This window comes from Myotis yumanensis, unplaced genomic scaffold (genome assembly GCF_028538775.1).
Source record: "Myotis yumanensis isolate MYYU_CA2020_CCGP unplaced genomic scaffold, mMyoYum1.0.hap1 SCAF_8, whole genome shotgun sequence".
Classification (NCBI taxonomy): Eukaryota; Metazoa; Chordata; class Mammalia; order Chiroptera; family Vespertilionidae; genus Myotis; species Myotis yumanensis.
The window spans coordinates 40,001,634-40,018,312 of NW_027223759.1; the positions used below are offsets into that span (position 1 = coordinate 40,001,634).

Consider the following 16,679-nt stretch of genomic DNA (forward strand, 5'->3'; position numbering starts at 1 on the left):
GTTCATAGGTCGACACTCAACCACTGAGCCACACCGGCTGAGCAAAATTACTAATATTGATAGTGCCTGAGGTGACCAAGAAAACAGCTCCTGATAATCAAATATTCATGCTATTACTAAAAAATCAGATTTGAGGAGCAGGGAGGTCTCCCAGTCTGAGGTATTCCTGTAGGTGGAGTTATGATTAAAATCCTTTATTGCTCTTCATCACTCTGAAGTACAATGAATTAATATCTTTAAAGTGCCTGAATCACCTCAAGAAGTTGTCCCTGTCAAGGCAACACCCATGACTGAAATTGAAATTAAAACACCTTCTACTAAAGGTATCATTCATTCTATCATTCCTTCCTTCACTTATTCAATGAATGCCTATTATGTACATGGTGCTAGTGAATTGGGGAGTAATAAGCAAAGACAAATAAGACTGAATTCCTTTCCTTAATGCATTAAACCTCATTCAGTTCTTGAAAGAAGTGCCCATGTAGCCATAAAAATATCTTTTATTCACTTAATGTGACTCATGTCTCCACTGATCCTTAATCTCTAAGTGTGATACTAATATCTTTAAAGCACCAGAAGCTATGAAAGAAGTTGCTCCTGATATGCAATTATCTGAGGATGTTCCTGAAGAGCCAGAACCTCTGCCTGTGGAAGGTATATATCATGTCTACACAGATACTGAAGAAGAGATGATCTGCCCTCTGCTCTTAAAATTATGTTTTCTAATGTTCTTCATAACCCCTAAACATACTAATCTCTTTCAAGCAGTCTCTCAAAAGAAAATGTGTGGCCATAGTTATCAAAACAGAAAACCCTCTAGTTAAACGTATTTATTCAACAAATACTTAGTAAGGAAGGTCTGTGGTGACAGAAATTCTGCTGGGTGCTAGAGAAGGGTGAATCCTTTTCTCAAGGACCCTACCACCCCATTAGACTTAGTTAGTTCATGGGGTGAGCAGAAAATGGAGAGGGAGAGAAGGGACTTCCAGAAAACTGTATTTGCTAACTCATTGCGGTTACTGCTTTTAGTAATCACTTTAACTCTTAAACGTGAAATACTAATATCTTTAAAGTGACTGAAGCGCCTCAAGAAGTGGTTCCCGTGAAGAGAGTTCCTTCCAAGAAAAGGGAGCCTCCATCAGTTAAAGGTACAAGTTACCATGCCTTCAAGCTGTAGAAGAAATACCTCTTGTAGTCTTGACAATACTTGCTTGTACTTCCTGATCTTCATAACACTAAATGTTACACTACTAATTTCCTCAAGCGCCTGGAGCACCTCACGAAATTCTCCCTGAAAAGAAAGCATCTGTGGTTCCTCATAAAAAGCCTCAAGGCCCTCCTGATGAAGGTATATGTTGCTGGAAGCTTAGAGATTTGGAAAAATCTCTTTTCCTGTAGAAATGTGTTTCCTGTTTGTACTGGTTCCTGTAACTCCTAAGTGTAAAAATATTAATATCTTTAAAGTGCCTGAGGCTCCCAAAGAAGTCCCAGAAAGGAAAGTGCATCCTCCCCCAAAGCCTGAAGTTGTACTTGTGGAAGGTACATCCCTGACCTCCCTTCATGATGGGGTAGGGAGGGCAATGGAAAGAACCACCTTGCTAGCCTGGGAGTTCTGTTGATGTGTCAATGTGATTTCTGTCTGTGTTGATCCGTGTAACTCAAATGTAAATTTACTAATATCTTCAAAGTGCTTCAAGCGCCCAAAGAGGTTGTCCCTGAAAAGAAAGTGCCTTTGGTGCCTCCTAAAAAGCCTGAAATCCCACCTGTTACAGGTATTTGCCCTGGATTCGGGTTTAAGAATATATGTTATCTGCTCCTAAAAATATTTTGTTCCGGTGACCTCACAACTCCTGACTGTAATGTTACTAATATCTTTTAAGTGCCTGAGGCTCCCAAAGAAGTTGTCCCTGAAAAGAAAGTGCCTTTGGTGCCTCCTAAAAAGCCAGAAATCCCACCTGTTACAGGTATTTGCCCCAGATTCGGGTTTAAGAATATATGTTATCTGCTCCTAAAAATATTTTGTTCCGGTGACCTCACAACTCCTGACTGTAATGTTACTAATATCTTTTAAGTGCCTGAGGCTCCCAAAGAAGTTGTCCCTGAAAAGAAAACACAGGTGGTGCCTCCTAAAAAGCCAGACGTCCCTCCTCTTAAAGGTATTTGTCACTGATCTTAGGTTTGAATGAGGCATAACTCGTCTGCTCTTGCTAATATTTTCTCCCAGTTATGAGACCATAACTCCTGATTGTAACTTTACTAATATCTTTTAAGTGCCCGAGGCTCCCAAAGAAGTTGTCCCTGAAAAGAAAGTACCTTTGGCGCCTCCTAAAAAGCCAGAAGTTCCACCAGCCAAAGGTAGTCACCCTCTTGTCCCTGTGTTTGACACTGTCTGTTTGTCTTCACTCTGTCTAATCATCCACATACTAATATCTTTAAAGCACCTGAGGTGCCAAAGGCAGCTGTCCCAGAAAAGAAGGTGCCTGAAGTTATTCCTCCCAAACCGGAGAGTCCTCCCCCTGAAGGTAATGTCCAAGCTATCTATATGCCAGGAAGAAAAGTAACTATTTTAGCTAGAAAATTCTATATGCAAATACCACTGCGTGAAGGTGATATAATTCTAAAGAGAAACAAATCAGAAGTTTTCCAAAATGTCTGGGTTTCACGATTACACGGTCTAGTCATTAATGGTTGTCACTTTCTCTAAACACAAATTACCAATGTCTTTTAAGTGCCAGAGGTGCCGCCACCGAAGGAAGCCATCCCTGAGAAGAAAGTGCCTGTGGCTCCTCCTAAGAAGCCGGAAGCTCCACCTGCTAAAGGTATTTATCCTTGTGTTGTTGGTCATGCTTTTCCGGGGGCGGGTCTGGGCGCATGTGTGGAAGTGTCCTCCAGCCTCACAAATTGTATTGCTTGGGGTAAATATGTTGTCACTCTCGCCTAGTTATAGTCTCAAACTAAAACATACTAATATCTTCAAAGTTCCTGAAGCTCCTAAAGAAGTTGTACCTGAAAAGAAAGTGCCCGTGGCTGTGCCCAAAAAACCAGAAGCCCCGCCTGCTATAGGTATTTCTTCCCACTGCTCTGTTAAGAGGGGAAGCTGTTGTCTTATTTGCGTCACAGTTATTACAGTATATGCCTTCACTATTCACAAATTCTAAAAATACTAATATCTTTCAAGTCCCTGAAGCTGCTCAAGAAGTCGTCCCAAAAAAGATCATTCCCAAGGCACCATTCAAAAAGCCGGAAGCCCCACCTGTCACAGGTATATGTTAGTCCTGACCTCATTTCGCAGAAGAAATCTCTCTTCCATTCTTGAGAATAGTTTTAGGCCATTGCTCTTCCTTAACTGAAGTGTAACACGACTAATATCTTTCAAGTGCCTGAAGCTCCCCAAGAAGTTGTCCCAGAAAAGAAAGTTCCCAAGGCACCGCCCCCAAAACCAGAAGCTCCGCCTGTCACAGGTATGCGTTCGCCCCGACCTCATTCTGCCACAGAAGTGGCTCTTCTGCTGTTGAAAACAGTTTTATGCCATTGCTCTTCATTAACTTCTGTGTAAAACTACTAATATCTTTCAAGTGCCTGAAGTTCCTCAAGAAGTCATCCCAGAAAAGAAAATCCCCAGGGCACCACCCAAAAAACCAGAAGCCCCACCAGTTTCAGGTATTTTCCACCACATCCTTATTCTACAGAAAAAAAAATTAGACCTCTTTGCTCTTGGAAATAATTGTAGTCCATTGATCTCATTAACCTAAGTGTAAAACTACTAATATCTTTTAAGTGCCTGAAGTTCCTCAAGAACTTGTCCCTGAAAAGGAGGCACCAGTGGTGCCTGCGAACGTGCCAGAAATCTCACCGGTTACAGGTACTTGTCACTCACCTTAGACTTAAGAAGATAGAACTCTTCCAATCTTGAAAACATTTTCTCCCAGCAGCCTCAAAACTACTAAATGTAAATGTACTAATATCTTTTAAGTGCCTGAGGCTCCCAAAGAAGTTGTCCCTGAAAAGAAAGTACCCGTGGCACCTCCTAAGAAGCCAGAAATCCCACCTGTTAAAGGTATTTGTCACTGATCTTAGGCTGAAAAAGACAGAACGCTTCTGTTCTTGAACATATTTTCTCCCAGTGGCCTCGTAACTCCTGATTGTAATTTTACTAATATCTTTTAAGTGCCTGAAGCTCCCAAAGAAGTTGTCCCTGAAAAGAAAGTGTCTGTGATGCCTCCTAAAAAGCCAGAAATCCCACCTGTGAAAGGTATTTGTCAATGGTCTTGGGTTTAAGAAGACACAACGCATCTGCTCCTGAAAACATTTTCTGTTCTAGCCGTCTCATAACTACTAAATGTAAATGTGCTAATATCTTTTAAGTGCCTGAGGCTCCCAAAGAAGTTGTCCCTGAAAAGAGAGCACCAGTGGTACCTCCTAAAAAGCCACAAGTCCCACCTGTTACAGGTACTTACCGTTCACCTGAGACTTAAGAAGATAAACTCTGCTACTCTTGAACTTCTTTTGTTCTTGCAGTCCTATAACGACTAAATGTGATCTTACTAATATCTTTTAAGTGCCGGAGGCGCCCAAAGAAGTTGTCCCTGAAAAGAAAGTACCTTTGGCGCCTCCTAAAAAGCCAGAAGTTCCACCAGCCCAAGGTAGTCACCCTCTTGTCCCTGTGTTTGACACTGTCTGTTTGTCTTCACTCTGTCTAATCATCCACATACTAATATCTTTAAAGCACCTGAGGTGCCAAAGGCAGCTGTCCCAGAAAAGAAGGTGCCCGAAGTAATTCCTCCCAAACCGGAGAGTCCTCCGCCTGAAGGTAATAATGAAATTATCCAAACTAGCATTTTTGAAAAAGAAAAACTCTCTTCTTAGTGTTATAAACATTTTTTTTTTTTTTTGCAAAATACTACATATACTTTCAACAATTCTAGTGGTAAAATGAGCTTGTGTCTTTAAAGTGCATGAAGAGCCTGAAGAAATTGTCTCTGAAGAGCCTCCCGCTGAACTTGTGGAAGAGCTGGAGCCAGCGGCTCCTCCAAAAGGTACTGGGCCAGCTGCCAGGTTGCCTCAGCCAATCCTTCACCCTTCTTGCCTGGAGAATTCTGGGCAATATGAGCTTTTGTCTTGTTTCTTACCCATTTCCACTTATTCTAAAATAATAAATTCTAACATCTTTAGTGACTGCACCACCTAAGAAACCTGTCCCAGAAAAGAAACCACCTGCTGTCGTTGCCAAAAAACCTGAACCACCACCCATGAAAGGTATATTTCACTGCCACTAGCTTCCTACGGAAAAATGTCTGTCTTTAAAATGTTGTTTCACTGCTCCACTTAATGGTTCCCACGTGTCATTGAAACTATGCGCTAAAAAGTACTAATATCTTTTAAAGTGCCCAAAGTGCCCAAGGTGCCTAAGGAAGTTGTTCCTGAAAAGAAAGAGCCTCCCGTGGTTCTCAAGAGACCAGAAGTCCCACCTGTCAAAGGTACATGTCTCGGTCCACCATCTGATGGAGGTGGATCCACCCTCCAGCCCTTAAAACATGTTTTGTTGTGTGTAAATGTGATAAATGTTTACCAGCTATTCTTCCTAATGATAAAATACTAATATCTTTAAAGTGCCTGAAGTTCCCAAAGAAGTTGTTCCAGAAAAGAAAATAGTCATTCCCAAAATGCCCGAATTCCCACCAGCTAAAGGTACATGTCATGACTGAAGTTCTGCAAAAAGTGCTCAATCTTGGTCATTTGCTTATTGGAAACCCTTTTGTTTGTCAAATCTCTTATGTTCACAACTACAACTACAAACCTGGTATTCTGGATGGTTGGGGTTTAAATTTTGTAAATAACATCATTTTTTAAAAAAAAAAAAAAAAACTAACACTTCTATTATGAGCATTGGAAGAGTTTACTAATGTGGTTTTGTTAATATTTATAGGCCACATTTTCTTTCTTTCTCTATAGTTCCAAGATTAGGTCATTGACCTTATGGTGAATTTTTCTTGCCTCTGTCCCTGTGTTATTTGAACTACATGTGAACTAGATGAGGTATAAATTTCATGTCCTTTCAACTACCTAGAGGTAAAACTAACTAATATCTTTAAAGTGCCAGAAGTGCCAAAGAAACCTGTCTTAGAAGAGAAACCAGCCGTTCCTGTTCCCAAGAAAGCGGAGTCTCCTCCTCCAGAAGGTACACGTAAGACCATGAGTGAGCTTGCCACTTGTGCTATTTCTAATGTAAGCCTTGTTCCTCTTTTTTTTTAAAATTTAATATCTTTTGTCCTTTATTTGTCTTACTTCATCATTCTTAATTAGCTCCCATCTCAGATCTATTTTGAGTTATCAGCCTGCGGCATCTAAGTAGGATTTTGTAACCTGTATTAAACAAAGCTTTCTAATGTACACAGGAGAGGAGAACTAATGACTATGAAAGAGATTAAACATCAAAAGACTTTCCAGCATTCAAATCAACAGAAACAGATGTCAGTGAAAATAAGATAGATTTCACCCTAATGAAAATGAGAGAAGATATTAATTGAAACAAGGAGAGAAATCATTGATTGTGCTCAGTTTGTGCATTTTAGAACATTGTTTCACACATTGAATTAAAATTAACTATATCTTTAAAGTATATGAAGAACCCGAGGAAATTGCTCCTGAAGAGGAAGCACCAGTTCCTGCTGCTGAAGAAGAGGAGCCAGAAGCCCCACCACCGGCAGGTATAAGGCAGATCCACTGTGTGGGAAAACACATCATTTGATCATTTAATTTTTATGTCATTACATCTATTCTTTAAGGTAAAATGTCAGTCTTTAATCTCCTTACTTGAAATTTGACTTCATTGGCAAGAACAAACATCATTTGCACATAAAACTTTGGTCCAACAGAATTTTACAATGTGTATAACAAAGAAATAGATGTGGTTTTAATTCATTCATTAGTATTAAACTTTTCGTTATAATCATCTGACTCTAAAAGAAATTCCTATCTTTCAAGTGCCAGAAGAGCCCAAGAAGATTGTTCCAGAGAAGAAAGTTCCTATCATCAAAAAACCAGAAGCTCCTCCTAAAGGTACTTATAGTAAAATCAATCCATACTTACTTCTTTTTCATTTGCTGTCTGAATTTGACACTGTCCTTATTCTGTGTGTGCTCTGTTATGTGTTTATCTGTTACCCATATGTTACAGTGTTGAACAGACTTGTCAAATTTATGTGTAGGTATTGTATCTTGCAATGTTATATTATTAAATGCTACTAATATCTTTAAAGTACCTGAGATGGCAAAGAAAGTTGTCCCACCGAAGAAAGTCCCAACTGTTAAGAAGCCAGAAACACCAGAAGCTAAAGGTATTCGTGTCATCATTGACGTCATTGTTTTCTTAAATAGTATTCTGGTATCTTAAATTGGAATCAAATAAATTGTCCTCATTATTGCATAACTAGGGGCAAAAAATTTATTTTGTTTTCATTAATTTAATGCTGTTCCATTAATTATAGATTCTTTATTTTTAACACTTTTAAATGTTTTCAAATACTCTTTTTAAAATAAAACTAATATCTTCAAAGTGCCCGAGGTGCCCAAGAAACTTGTTCCAGTAAAGAAAGAACCAGTGCCTGTTACCAAAAAACGAGAAGTCCTTCCAGAAAAAGGTACCTAGTATGAAGAAAAATATCTATTTACCTGAACACTATTTAAGCATTTTAATAATGATTCTCAGGGAAAAACAATAGTATAAGTTTATGCAAAAATCACATTTTACAGTAAGAAGAGGAATATAATGAGGGCAAAGAGAGAAAATGAAACAAGTAAGCAGGAGAAAGAAAATGAATGAGCTTCGGTTGTGCCATGACACGGTGACATGTGGTAGAAAAGGCTCTCCTCTGAGTCAGTGTAGAACAGCTCAATTCAACACATTTCGTTACATTTTTACCAATAACAAGACAGTGTATTGGAAAAGATAAGATCTGGTCCTGTCTTCAAGCAATTTCAACCTGATGAGAAGAAAGTACTGCACAACTCTAACACAAGACAGGAAGTGAGCACACCTATAAAGTGAGAATAAAAGGCTACAGAAACACAGAGCAAGGAAAGATCAATTTCAGACAGAGGCATCAGGGAAAGCTTTGTGAAAAAAAAGGTATAATTTTAAATTTTAATGGATTTTTACATGTAGCAATGGAGGAAATGGTATTCTAGGCAAAGGGAATATTATACCAAAAGGCACTGAGGTAGAAAAGTCTGGGAAGGTCAAGGTCTGCCAAATAAGCATGTGTGATTTGAGTATGAATTGGTTGTGAGGTATACTGAAAGATAAAGATGGGTATAAAGATGAGGGTCATATCACATTTTGGAGTTCTTTTAATGTCACCATAAGGTATATACTTTATTCTGTAAGCAATAGGAAGTTTCAAGGGTTTTGAAGTGATGTATAAATTAATAGGAGTTGGGCTTCGAAAAGATAACTGGCATCAGTTCAAGCTATTGGAAGATGGTGACAATAGTACATAGTCATTGCAGTTATTTAAGGTCATTAAAAGCTGGACATGATCAGTGTTGGTAGAAATGAAAAAAAGGAGATTGAATTTGAGGAAGATAGAGATTGAGTTAGTGTCTATTATCAAAGCAATTAGGGAAATAGAGCCCAAGATGATTGTAAGGTTGAAGCTAGATGGCCATCAGGATGGCTCATTGGATTCCTGATTGTTACAGTGGGGCCTTGACTTATGAGTTTAATTCATTCCGTGACAGAGCTCATCACTCAAATTACTCGTATGTCAAATCACTGTGACGTTCGCTGCGCCAACTAGCGGTGGGGTATCTGAAGCTGGCTTGTAACCCGAATTTTTTTGAGCTTGCAACTCAAAGCAAAAAATCGGCCGAGAGACAGCTCGTATCTGAAAAAAACTCGTTAGTCGGGACACTCATAAGTCAAGGCCCCACTGTATTAGAAATAAGATAGTGAATATATTTCTCACTTTTCAAGTATGGAAGTTGGGAAAGTGCATCTGAAGCTTAGGAAAGAGATCGAGGCTAAAGATGTAGATCTAAAAGTCATCCACACGGAAATAAGAGTTGAGAGTGCAGGAGTGATTGTTCAAAGAATGGAGAGCCAATTTTTTAAAGCATCAAAGTTAAAGCAGTGGAGAGCACCTACATTTAAGGGTACCCAGAAGAAAAGAAGCAAATAAAGAAGGCTGAGAAGTCTCATTTATAAAATTAGGATCTCCAAAAGGATCCCATGCTCCAAAGCTATTTGCCCCATTAAGTCTTAACAAGATAAAGTTCTTCCCCCTGGACTCTTTGCCTACTCTGCAGAATCTTGCAAATTCTTCTAAATTCTTAATCGTAAACAATATCAATATCTTTAAAGTGCTTGAAGTGCCAAAGGAAGTCATCCCGGAAAAGAAAGTGTCAGTTCCTCCCCCTGAAGAGCCAGAAGCTCCACCTGTCCAAGGTATATGCCTTCTCTATGAATCTTGGAAAGATGGCAATTGTCTTTACTATCTTGCTTTGGTTGTTGATGGGTCTTATGTATTTATCATTGTCTGTCTTAAGTAGGGAAGTTATGGATATCTTGGGGTAATTTGAAGAATATATTATAGAGTATAACAAAGTTGATGTCTTACAATTTAGCAATTGCAGTATTCTATTCTGAATGCAATCTAAAACAAAATACTGTGTTTTTTTAAGTAGAAGAGTCTTCCGAGGAAGTAATATATGAAGAAAAAGCATTCATAACAATTGGTAGAAAAGTGACTCCCCCTGTTGAAGGTATATATATTAAAATATAAATTCTTTAATCTCTTAAGAACTCCTGTTAGAAATACAAAAATATTTATAGGGTGAAATTCCTTCTTGACATTCCATTCAAAAGCACTTCAGTACATGTTTCATTTTTCAAATACTTATGCTTCTTTTAAAGTAAATTTTGAGTCCTTAATTTGATTATTCTTGGTGGTATTTATAAATTCCAAAACATAGTTTACTGAGGCAAAACTAAAAGAATTAATTACATTGGCTCCTCAAATGGTAACCCAATATATCATTTTCTTTAAAAAATAAACTTTTTTTAGAACAATTATTTACAAAGAAATTGTGAAGATACTACAGAGGATTCTCATATATCCCCACAATCAGTTTCTCCTATTATTAATATCTTATATTAGTATGGTACAATTATTATAATTAATGAACCTATATTAATATTTTATTATTAACTAAAAGTCCATACTTTATTTAGATTGTCTTAGCCTTTGCTTAATTTTTTTTACTTATTTTTATTGTTGACACTATTACAGATATCCCCATTCCCTCCCTGCCCTTTACCCACTTCCACTCAGCCCTCACACTCCCTTCCCTCTGGCCAGCACTACACTGTTGTCTGTGTCTATGGGTTATGCATATATGTTCTTTGCTAATCCCTTCACCTTCTTTCACCCAGTCTCCTCTTCCCTCCTCTCCTCTGTATTGCTATCATTATACATAGAAAAGTGGTCAATAGAAAGTTCAAGCATAAGAAAATAGAAATCTTGTCTCTTTTTAATATATAAGTGAACTAGTATAAAGTGTATATTTTCATCTTTGTGACGGTAATCTTTACATCTTTGTGAAATTTGTATGGGTCTTTGTGAAGCACTGTCCATTACAATCTCACATCCTTTGTCAACATTCTTTAAAGAACGTGAAATTGAAAAGTATATTGAGCCTGAAGAACCTGAACCTGAACCACAGCCAGAAGAAATACCAGTTCAAGGTATTCAATTAATTGGACTTAAATCTTCATCATCATATCTTCATCTTTATATATATTTTATGTTGTTTTACATGTAAGAGTAGGTCTCTGTATTTGTATGTAAGATTCATTGTTTTAAATGTGCATCTGATTCTTATGTATTCATGTAATTTGTACTATTTATCTCGTCAATGTGGCTTACATGGATGCTTCATTTGTTGTTTTTATTAATGTCTTTGCTATATTTTTCATCATCTGTGTACCATGTTGATATTTTCATGTTTTATGTTGGACACTGTTTTATGTTTTATGTTGGACACTAATATTATGTACCCAAAAAAGCAAACACTTACTATATATATATATATATATATATAAATTTCTACTGAATATACTATATATCCAACTACTAATTAATATATACATATATTAACTTTCCTGAAATACTCTTTTAAGAACCTGAACCTGAACCTGAAAAGAAGGTTATTGAGAAACCAAAATTCAAACCAAAGCCCCCAGCTCCTCCACCGGCTCCACCTAAGGAAGACGTAAAGGAGAAAGTATTCCAACTTAAAGGTATAAATGCTACTTCTAAAGTTTTATTAACCTGCTACCCAGTTGTCTGAAGTGGCGCTTGCAAGAACGTTTACAGGTGTGTGCTTTCAGACATGATCAAGCTGTGGGCCTTGCATAGAGACCTGTGTTTCGTGCTGCTCCAGGTGCCTTGTCAGGCCATGCCTGCTACCCCAAATGCCAGGAAGTGCATTTTTGTGAGCTTCACCCTGGACATCTGCCCAACTAACTTTTTTTATGCGGAGTGCGGAGAAGCAGTTTTCTGATTTCAAAGCCTGGTTGCTAGGCATATCTTTGGAATCTTATGCATGTGAAATATATAAGAAATGTTTGCAAAATATTTTTAATATTGCAGTAACAAATTTATACAAAAGGCAAAACTTTGATCTTAAGGAATGTCGTGTGCTTCCAAGTATTCTATAAGTAATATAGCTATGGCATTGAATAGCTGATATGTGCTCATATACCAAGAAAGGAACGCATATAAGTGACCTGTCACTGCTCCCCCACTTTTTTTCTTTTGTAACCTGATAAAAGTGGAATTGTGTTCTGTGGTCATCTTCAACATGGCTACACTAGTAAGTATAGTGGGGAGCTAGTTTCTCTTTAAGTAATCATCTCCTCCCAGTGTTAAACTTCCCTTCATTCTTTTTGCATTTAAACTCTTCTTTGAATTAATGCAATATTACTTAATTTTTAATAACTTCTTTAATATATGTTCTTTAAAAGCTGAAATGAACTGCCAAAAGCATATTATTCTTTTTATTTTAATAAAATGTTGTCTTATTTGTGGTGTCATACGATTTCCCAATTTAAATTATCTACAGATAATCTTAGATGAATACTTTCTCCATACACACACATACAAACCCAGAATCTCCCAGGATAAGATTTTGCTTCCAGTGATTCTTGCCCTTCAACAACTCTCCTGGCCAGTAAGAGGAACTTACGGCATTTTAAGTCAGACATAGAAAAAAGTGGGCACTTCTTAAAAGGCTACCCAAGTGTTGATTGATACTTCATGACAACACACACTTAAATACATTTCTCTTAATGGAAAATTTAAACTCAAATAAAATTTTCATTTTTCTGCAAAAAACAAAATTATCTTCCTTCTCAGCCAGACTTTACGACTGTACTTTGGAGTAAAACTGCAGTCTGTGTTCATGGTTTGAATGCTTTTGATATGCTTGGTGGTGGCTGTTCTTGGCTGTTATTAATGCTTCTTGGTTATGACCAAAGCTTGGTTTTGATTCTTGGAGCAGGTGTTTAATAATGTGCTTCAGCCTAGTCTAAATATACAAAATAATAAAAGCAAGATCCTATTTTTTAAAGCTGTTTCAAAGAAAGTTCCTGAAAAACCTGAGGTCCCAGAGAAGGTGGAGCTTAAGCCTCTGAAAGGTATTTCAGTCTGGAAAACGCACTCATATGCAGTCTTCCTGCATCTGACTCCTTGCTCTTCCTGTCTTCTAGAATGTTCTGTTTTCAACGTTTCACAGTAGTCTCATTCATTTCTTGTATTTTTATACCTCTTATGGTCCTGGCTCATGAGTGTTGCTTCCTTTGTCTCTCATCATTTTCATCCATTATATGGGTAGATATTGCTTATCTTTGTCTCATCTACATATGTCTTCTTGCAATTACCTATAAAATTTTGGAGCCTAGCTGAAATTAATATCGGGATGCATCTTAGGTTAAAGTGCTGGAAAGCTTTGGAATTACACCAGAACAACAGTATTTTAGCCAGTGTTATAAGCACTAAAAATAAGCCGTGTCTTCCTTATACGCATTAAGTTTATTCACATGGATTTTTTCATGGCTCTCCTGTCACTTTCTGCTCTGTGACTCCAAGACGTTTTTTTCCAGTGTACAGATCTCACGTTTTAGTGAAATTTTATTATCACTGCACATCATTTTCCAAAATTTCTCTTTGAATATATATTCCCTATCTAAGCCTAGACCCTAAAGAAAAATAAATGAATAATAACAAGTCTAGAAAGCATCTATTTAAAATAGAGTTCTTAATTTTTCTAGTAAGTATAGTGGGGAGCTAGTTTCTATTTAAGTAATCAACTCATCCAGACCCAGAAAATGAACCTGCTCCTGATTCACTCTGGAATTTGGGAAAATCACCAATCTGAATATGTATTTCTTGACTTATAAAATGAAGATTATAGGGTAGAGGGAGGTAGAAAAGGGTAAAGGGGGGGATAAATGGTGATGGAAGGAGATTTGACTTGGGGTGGTAAACATACAAAACAGTATACAGATAATATAGAATTATAACACCTGAAACCTATATAATTTTATTAACCAAAGTTACCCCCAATAAATTAAATAAAAAAGAAACAATTACTTCACAAAAACAGAAAGTTTTCTTTCATTTTTCTTTGTCCTGGAACTATGTAAATGGCAGTAAGTCCTTTTGATTCTGTAAGTTTAGTAGAATTTTCTTTTGAAACAACTTGGTCAGAATAATCTTTTCATGGGACTTTTCATTAATAAATATTTCAAAAATAAAATGAAGATTACAAAATAATGTTACTATGAATACTAGCTCGTAAAGTATTATTACAAAGTCACTTATAAACATTAAAATGACATGAAATAACATATATTGGCTTTAAAAATAATAGCTATTATGGTATGTTCTGCACCTGAGTCTCAAATGTCATTGTTCTTAAAAATAAAATAATATGGAAAAACAAATGCACTGATATATTTTCACTATGTCCATTATGGAAGTAAAGGATATTATGCTATCCCAACTTACTTGGTGGTTTCTCCAAGTTTAATCAATGAAAATAGTTTTATATTAAGAATATTGGTAACTCCAAATTAGTATTGAAGGCCAGCACAATTTATAATTGTTAAAAAAAAATGAATGTTTGTAAAATTCTACCTAAAAGATAGGAAAAAATATTTAAAAATAAAATAATTACATTTGTCTTTTAAATGTTTAAATTTTGAAGTAAGAGTTAGGCAAGGTTATCATTATCACATTTTAAAAAAAACTATTTATTGAGTAGCAAATGTCTTGTTTAAAGCACCAAATGGGAAATCTTACAGAAATATCTAAGAAATTCAGATTGCATATGCGTAAAGAAATATAACATTACATGATACAAATAAATAATGTCTTAAATTTTAATAGACATCAATAGAGAAGGGGAAAAGTTTAATGATCACCAAGTGTTTCTCTTTTATTCTTCCATTCAAATCTATAAGGATTATAGTAATTTCAGGAGGTTGCTCTATATACTAATAGCATACTCCATGCCTGATATTCACTAAAGACACAAGAGGGAATTAATTTAGAATACCTTGAGTCCCTTTTAGTCTAAATTCAAGAATATTTTCTTATTCATAAAAAATAATGCCCCCCTAACCGGTTTGGCTCAGTGGATAGAGCATCAGCCTGCGGACTGAAGGGTCCCAGGTTTGATTCCGGTCAAGGGCATGTACCTTGGTTGCAGGCACATCCCCAGTAGGAGGTGTGCAGGAGGCAGCTGATCGATGTTTCTCTCTCATCGATGTTTCTAACTCTCTATCCCTCTCCCTTCCTCTCTGTAAAAAATCAATAAAATATATTTTAAAAAATAAAAAAATAATAATGCCAACACCAGCTTCCAAATTCTATAGGTCCATAATTTTAAGTTAGTATTATTTCAAAACAGAGACTTTAAGAAAGGTTACTTCTTTGCTGTTAAGTAAATGAGATAATGGCCCTTTCCCAACATCAAGGTCATAAACCAGATCCCTTGGCTTTCTTCTCTCTCAGGTGGAGAAGATTGAATAAGGACACTTTCACCTACCAATATGATTATATTCTACTTTATAATCATATTGAGGAGATACCAGTGTAGATTTGGGCAATCTACAATTGCTGATTGAGGCAGAGATGCTATCAAAATCTGTGTATTTGATGGAAAATTTATAAAGTTAATATAGAACAGCATCTTCTATACATTCAAGTTGAGTATATTTGCCTGTAGTTAATGCAATTGAATTTCATCACAAGGTTATATAGATGTTTGTAGAGAAAATAACTTGACATGTATTATTTGCATTTAAATTCTGTGATATTTACGTGACAAAAATTATTGCTTATGCACTGTACGTAGTTAACTAGTTTTGAAAGAGCCATTTTATTGTTGACATTTAGTTTTTATATGAATTCACTTCAAAATTTGAAATCATATTCTTTTAAGTGCCTGGAGTTGAAAAGAAAGTTCGCAAATTACTTCCCGAACCTAAACCTCAACCAAAGGAAGAAGTTGTTCTCAAAAGCGGTATAGTATTTTTCAACCGTTACATCAGCTTTGAGTATACAAAAGATATACTTCAAAGCTTACAAAATTTTTCTGTCTCTTGGTTTTCTTTTAATTAGATTCCCTATTTATCAAAGTTTATTTGTAGTAGCATTAAAAATTAAGGCTATAATTTTTATAACTTTTTTACAAGAAGACAGAAATTTTGTGAGTGTTCACAGTATTCTGAAATTCACTTAATAGACATAACTAAATTGATAATATTCTAATCTAATAACAATGACCAGAGCTGTCATTTTCATGATCAAATTATGTAGTAAAATATACTAAACCTATTAAATACTCTAAATTACACCAAACTATTTAAGACTAAATTGAGTGAGTATTCAGTTTTAAAATATGACACAAGATCACCACAATGAACAAAAAAACCCACATTTTTTAAAAAGTGAACATTTCTTTCTAGTATTTTGTCTTCTAGTATTTTATACAAATAAGATATTAAAGAATCAGAAGCAAGACATTCAAATGAAAAATCAATTTCTAACTTTGTCTTCACAAAGAATTACTCTTCTCTAACCTACATTTCTTTAGATGTCTCCATTTCAGTAAACTATACTTATTTAAATACCCTTCTTCTCATTAAATTACAAAATAAATTATGGTTAGCATTGTTTTTATTCAAATTATTCATCTTGTGTTTGGGTCATTACTGGCACAGACTACTCTCTGCATAGCTATTAATATAGATGTAAAGCAACTCTGAATGCTATTCTAAATTAACACAACCTTTAGTTTAAAAATCATTTTTAGTATAAATATGAATTTCCCAGTGCACTAGGTCAGGTTGCATGCTTTTCATTTTCCTTGCTTTGTACATTATTTGTATTTGTCAAGTTCATTCAACATCTACATTTGTTCGTCTTGGTTTACATATAAACCTTTTTGTCTTTTAAGTTCTAAGAAAACGATCTGAAGAAGAAGAACCTAAAGTAGAGCCTAAAAAAGTAGAAAAAGTTAAAAAACCTACAGGTAGGAATCTCAGTAACAATTTGTGAAATTATCTTTTAACAAAATGAACATTTAACAAAAGGTTTATCTTGTAAACATAAG

At 35.9% G+C, this 16,679-nt stretch overlaps 1 protein-coding gene across 1 annotated transcript in view; it reads left to right on the forward strand.

The window, feature by feature from the left end:
- The window catches only part of TTN (titin), a 277,029-nt gene that overhangs the window by 145,007 nt on the left and 115,343 nt on the right, over positions 1–16,679 (forward strand). Inside the window, exons 154-170 of the mRNA XM_070422663.1 lie at positions 1,881–1,964; positions 2,272–2,355; positions 2,439–2,522; positions 3,974–4,057; positions 4,560–4,643; positions 4,727–4,810; positions 4,953–5,036; positions 5,173–5,256; positions 5,394–5,477; positions 5,611–5,688; positions 6,095–6,178; positions 6,618–6,707; positions 6,985–7,059; positions 11,179–11,298; positions 12,631–12,696; positions 15,507–15,587; positions 16,524–16,598. Of these exons, the coding sequence (XP_070278764.1) occupies positions 1,881–1,964; positions 2,272–2,355; positions 2,439–2,522; positions 3,974–4,057; positions 4,560–4,643; positions 4,727–4,810; positions 4,953–5,036; positions 5,173–5,256; positions 5,394–5,477; positions 5,611–5,688; positions 6,095–6,178; positions 6,618–6,707; positions 6,985–7,059; positions 11,179–11,298; positions 12,631–12,696; positions 15,507–15,587; positions 16,524–16,598 (1,425 nt within the window). The remainder of the gene's footprint in view (positions 1–1,880; positions 1,965–2,271; positions 2,356–2,438; positions 2,523–3,973; positions 4,058–4,559; positions 4,644–4,726; positions 4,811–4,952; positions 5,037–5,172; positions 5,257–5,393; positions 5,478–5,610; positions 5,689–6,094; positions 6,179–6,617; positions 6,708–6,984; positions 7,060–11,178; positions 11,299–12,630; positions 12,697–15,506; positions 15,588–16,523; positions 16,599–16,679) is intronic.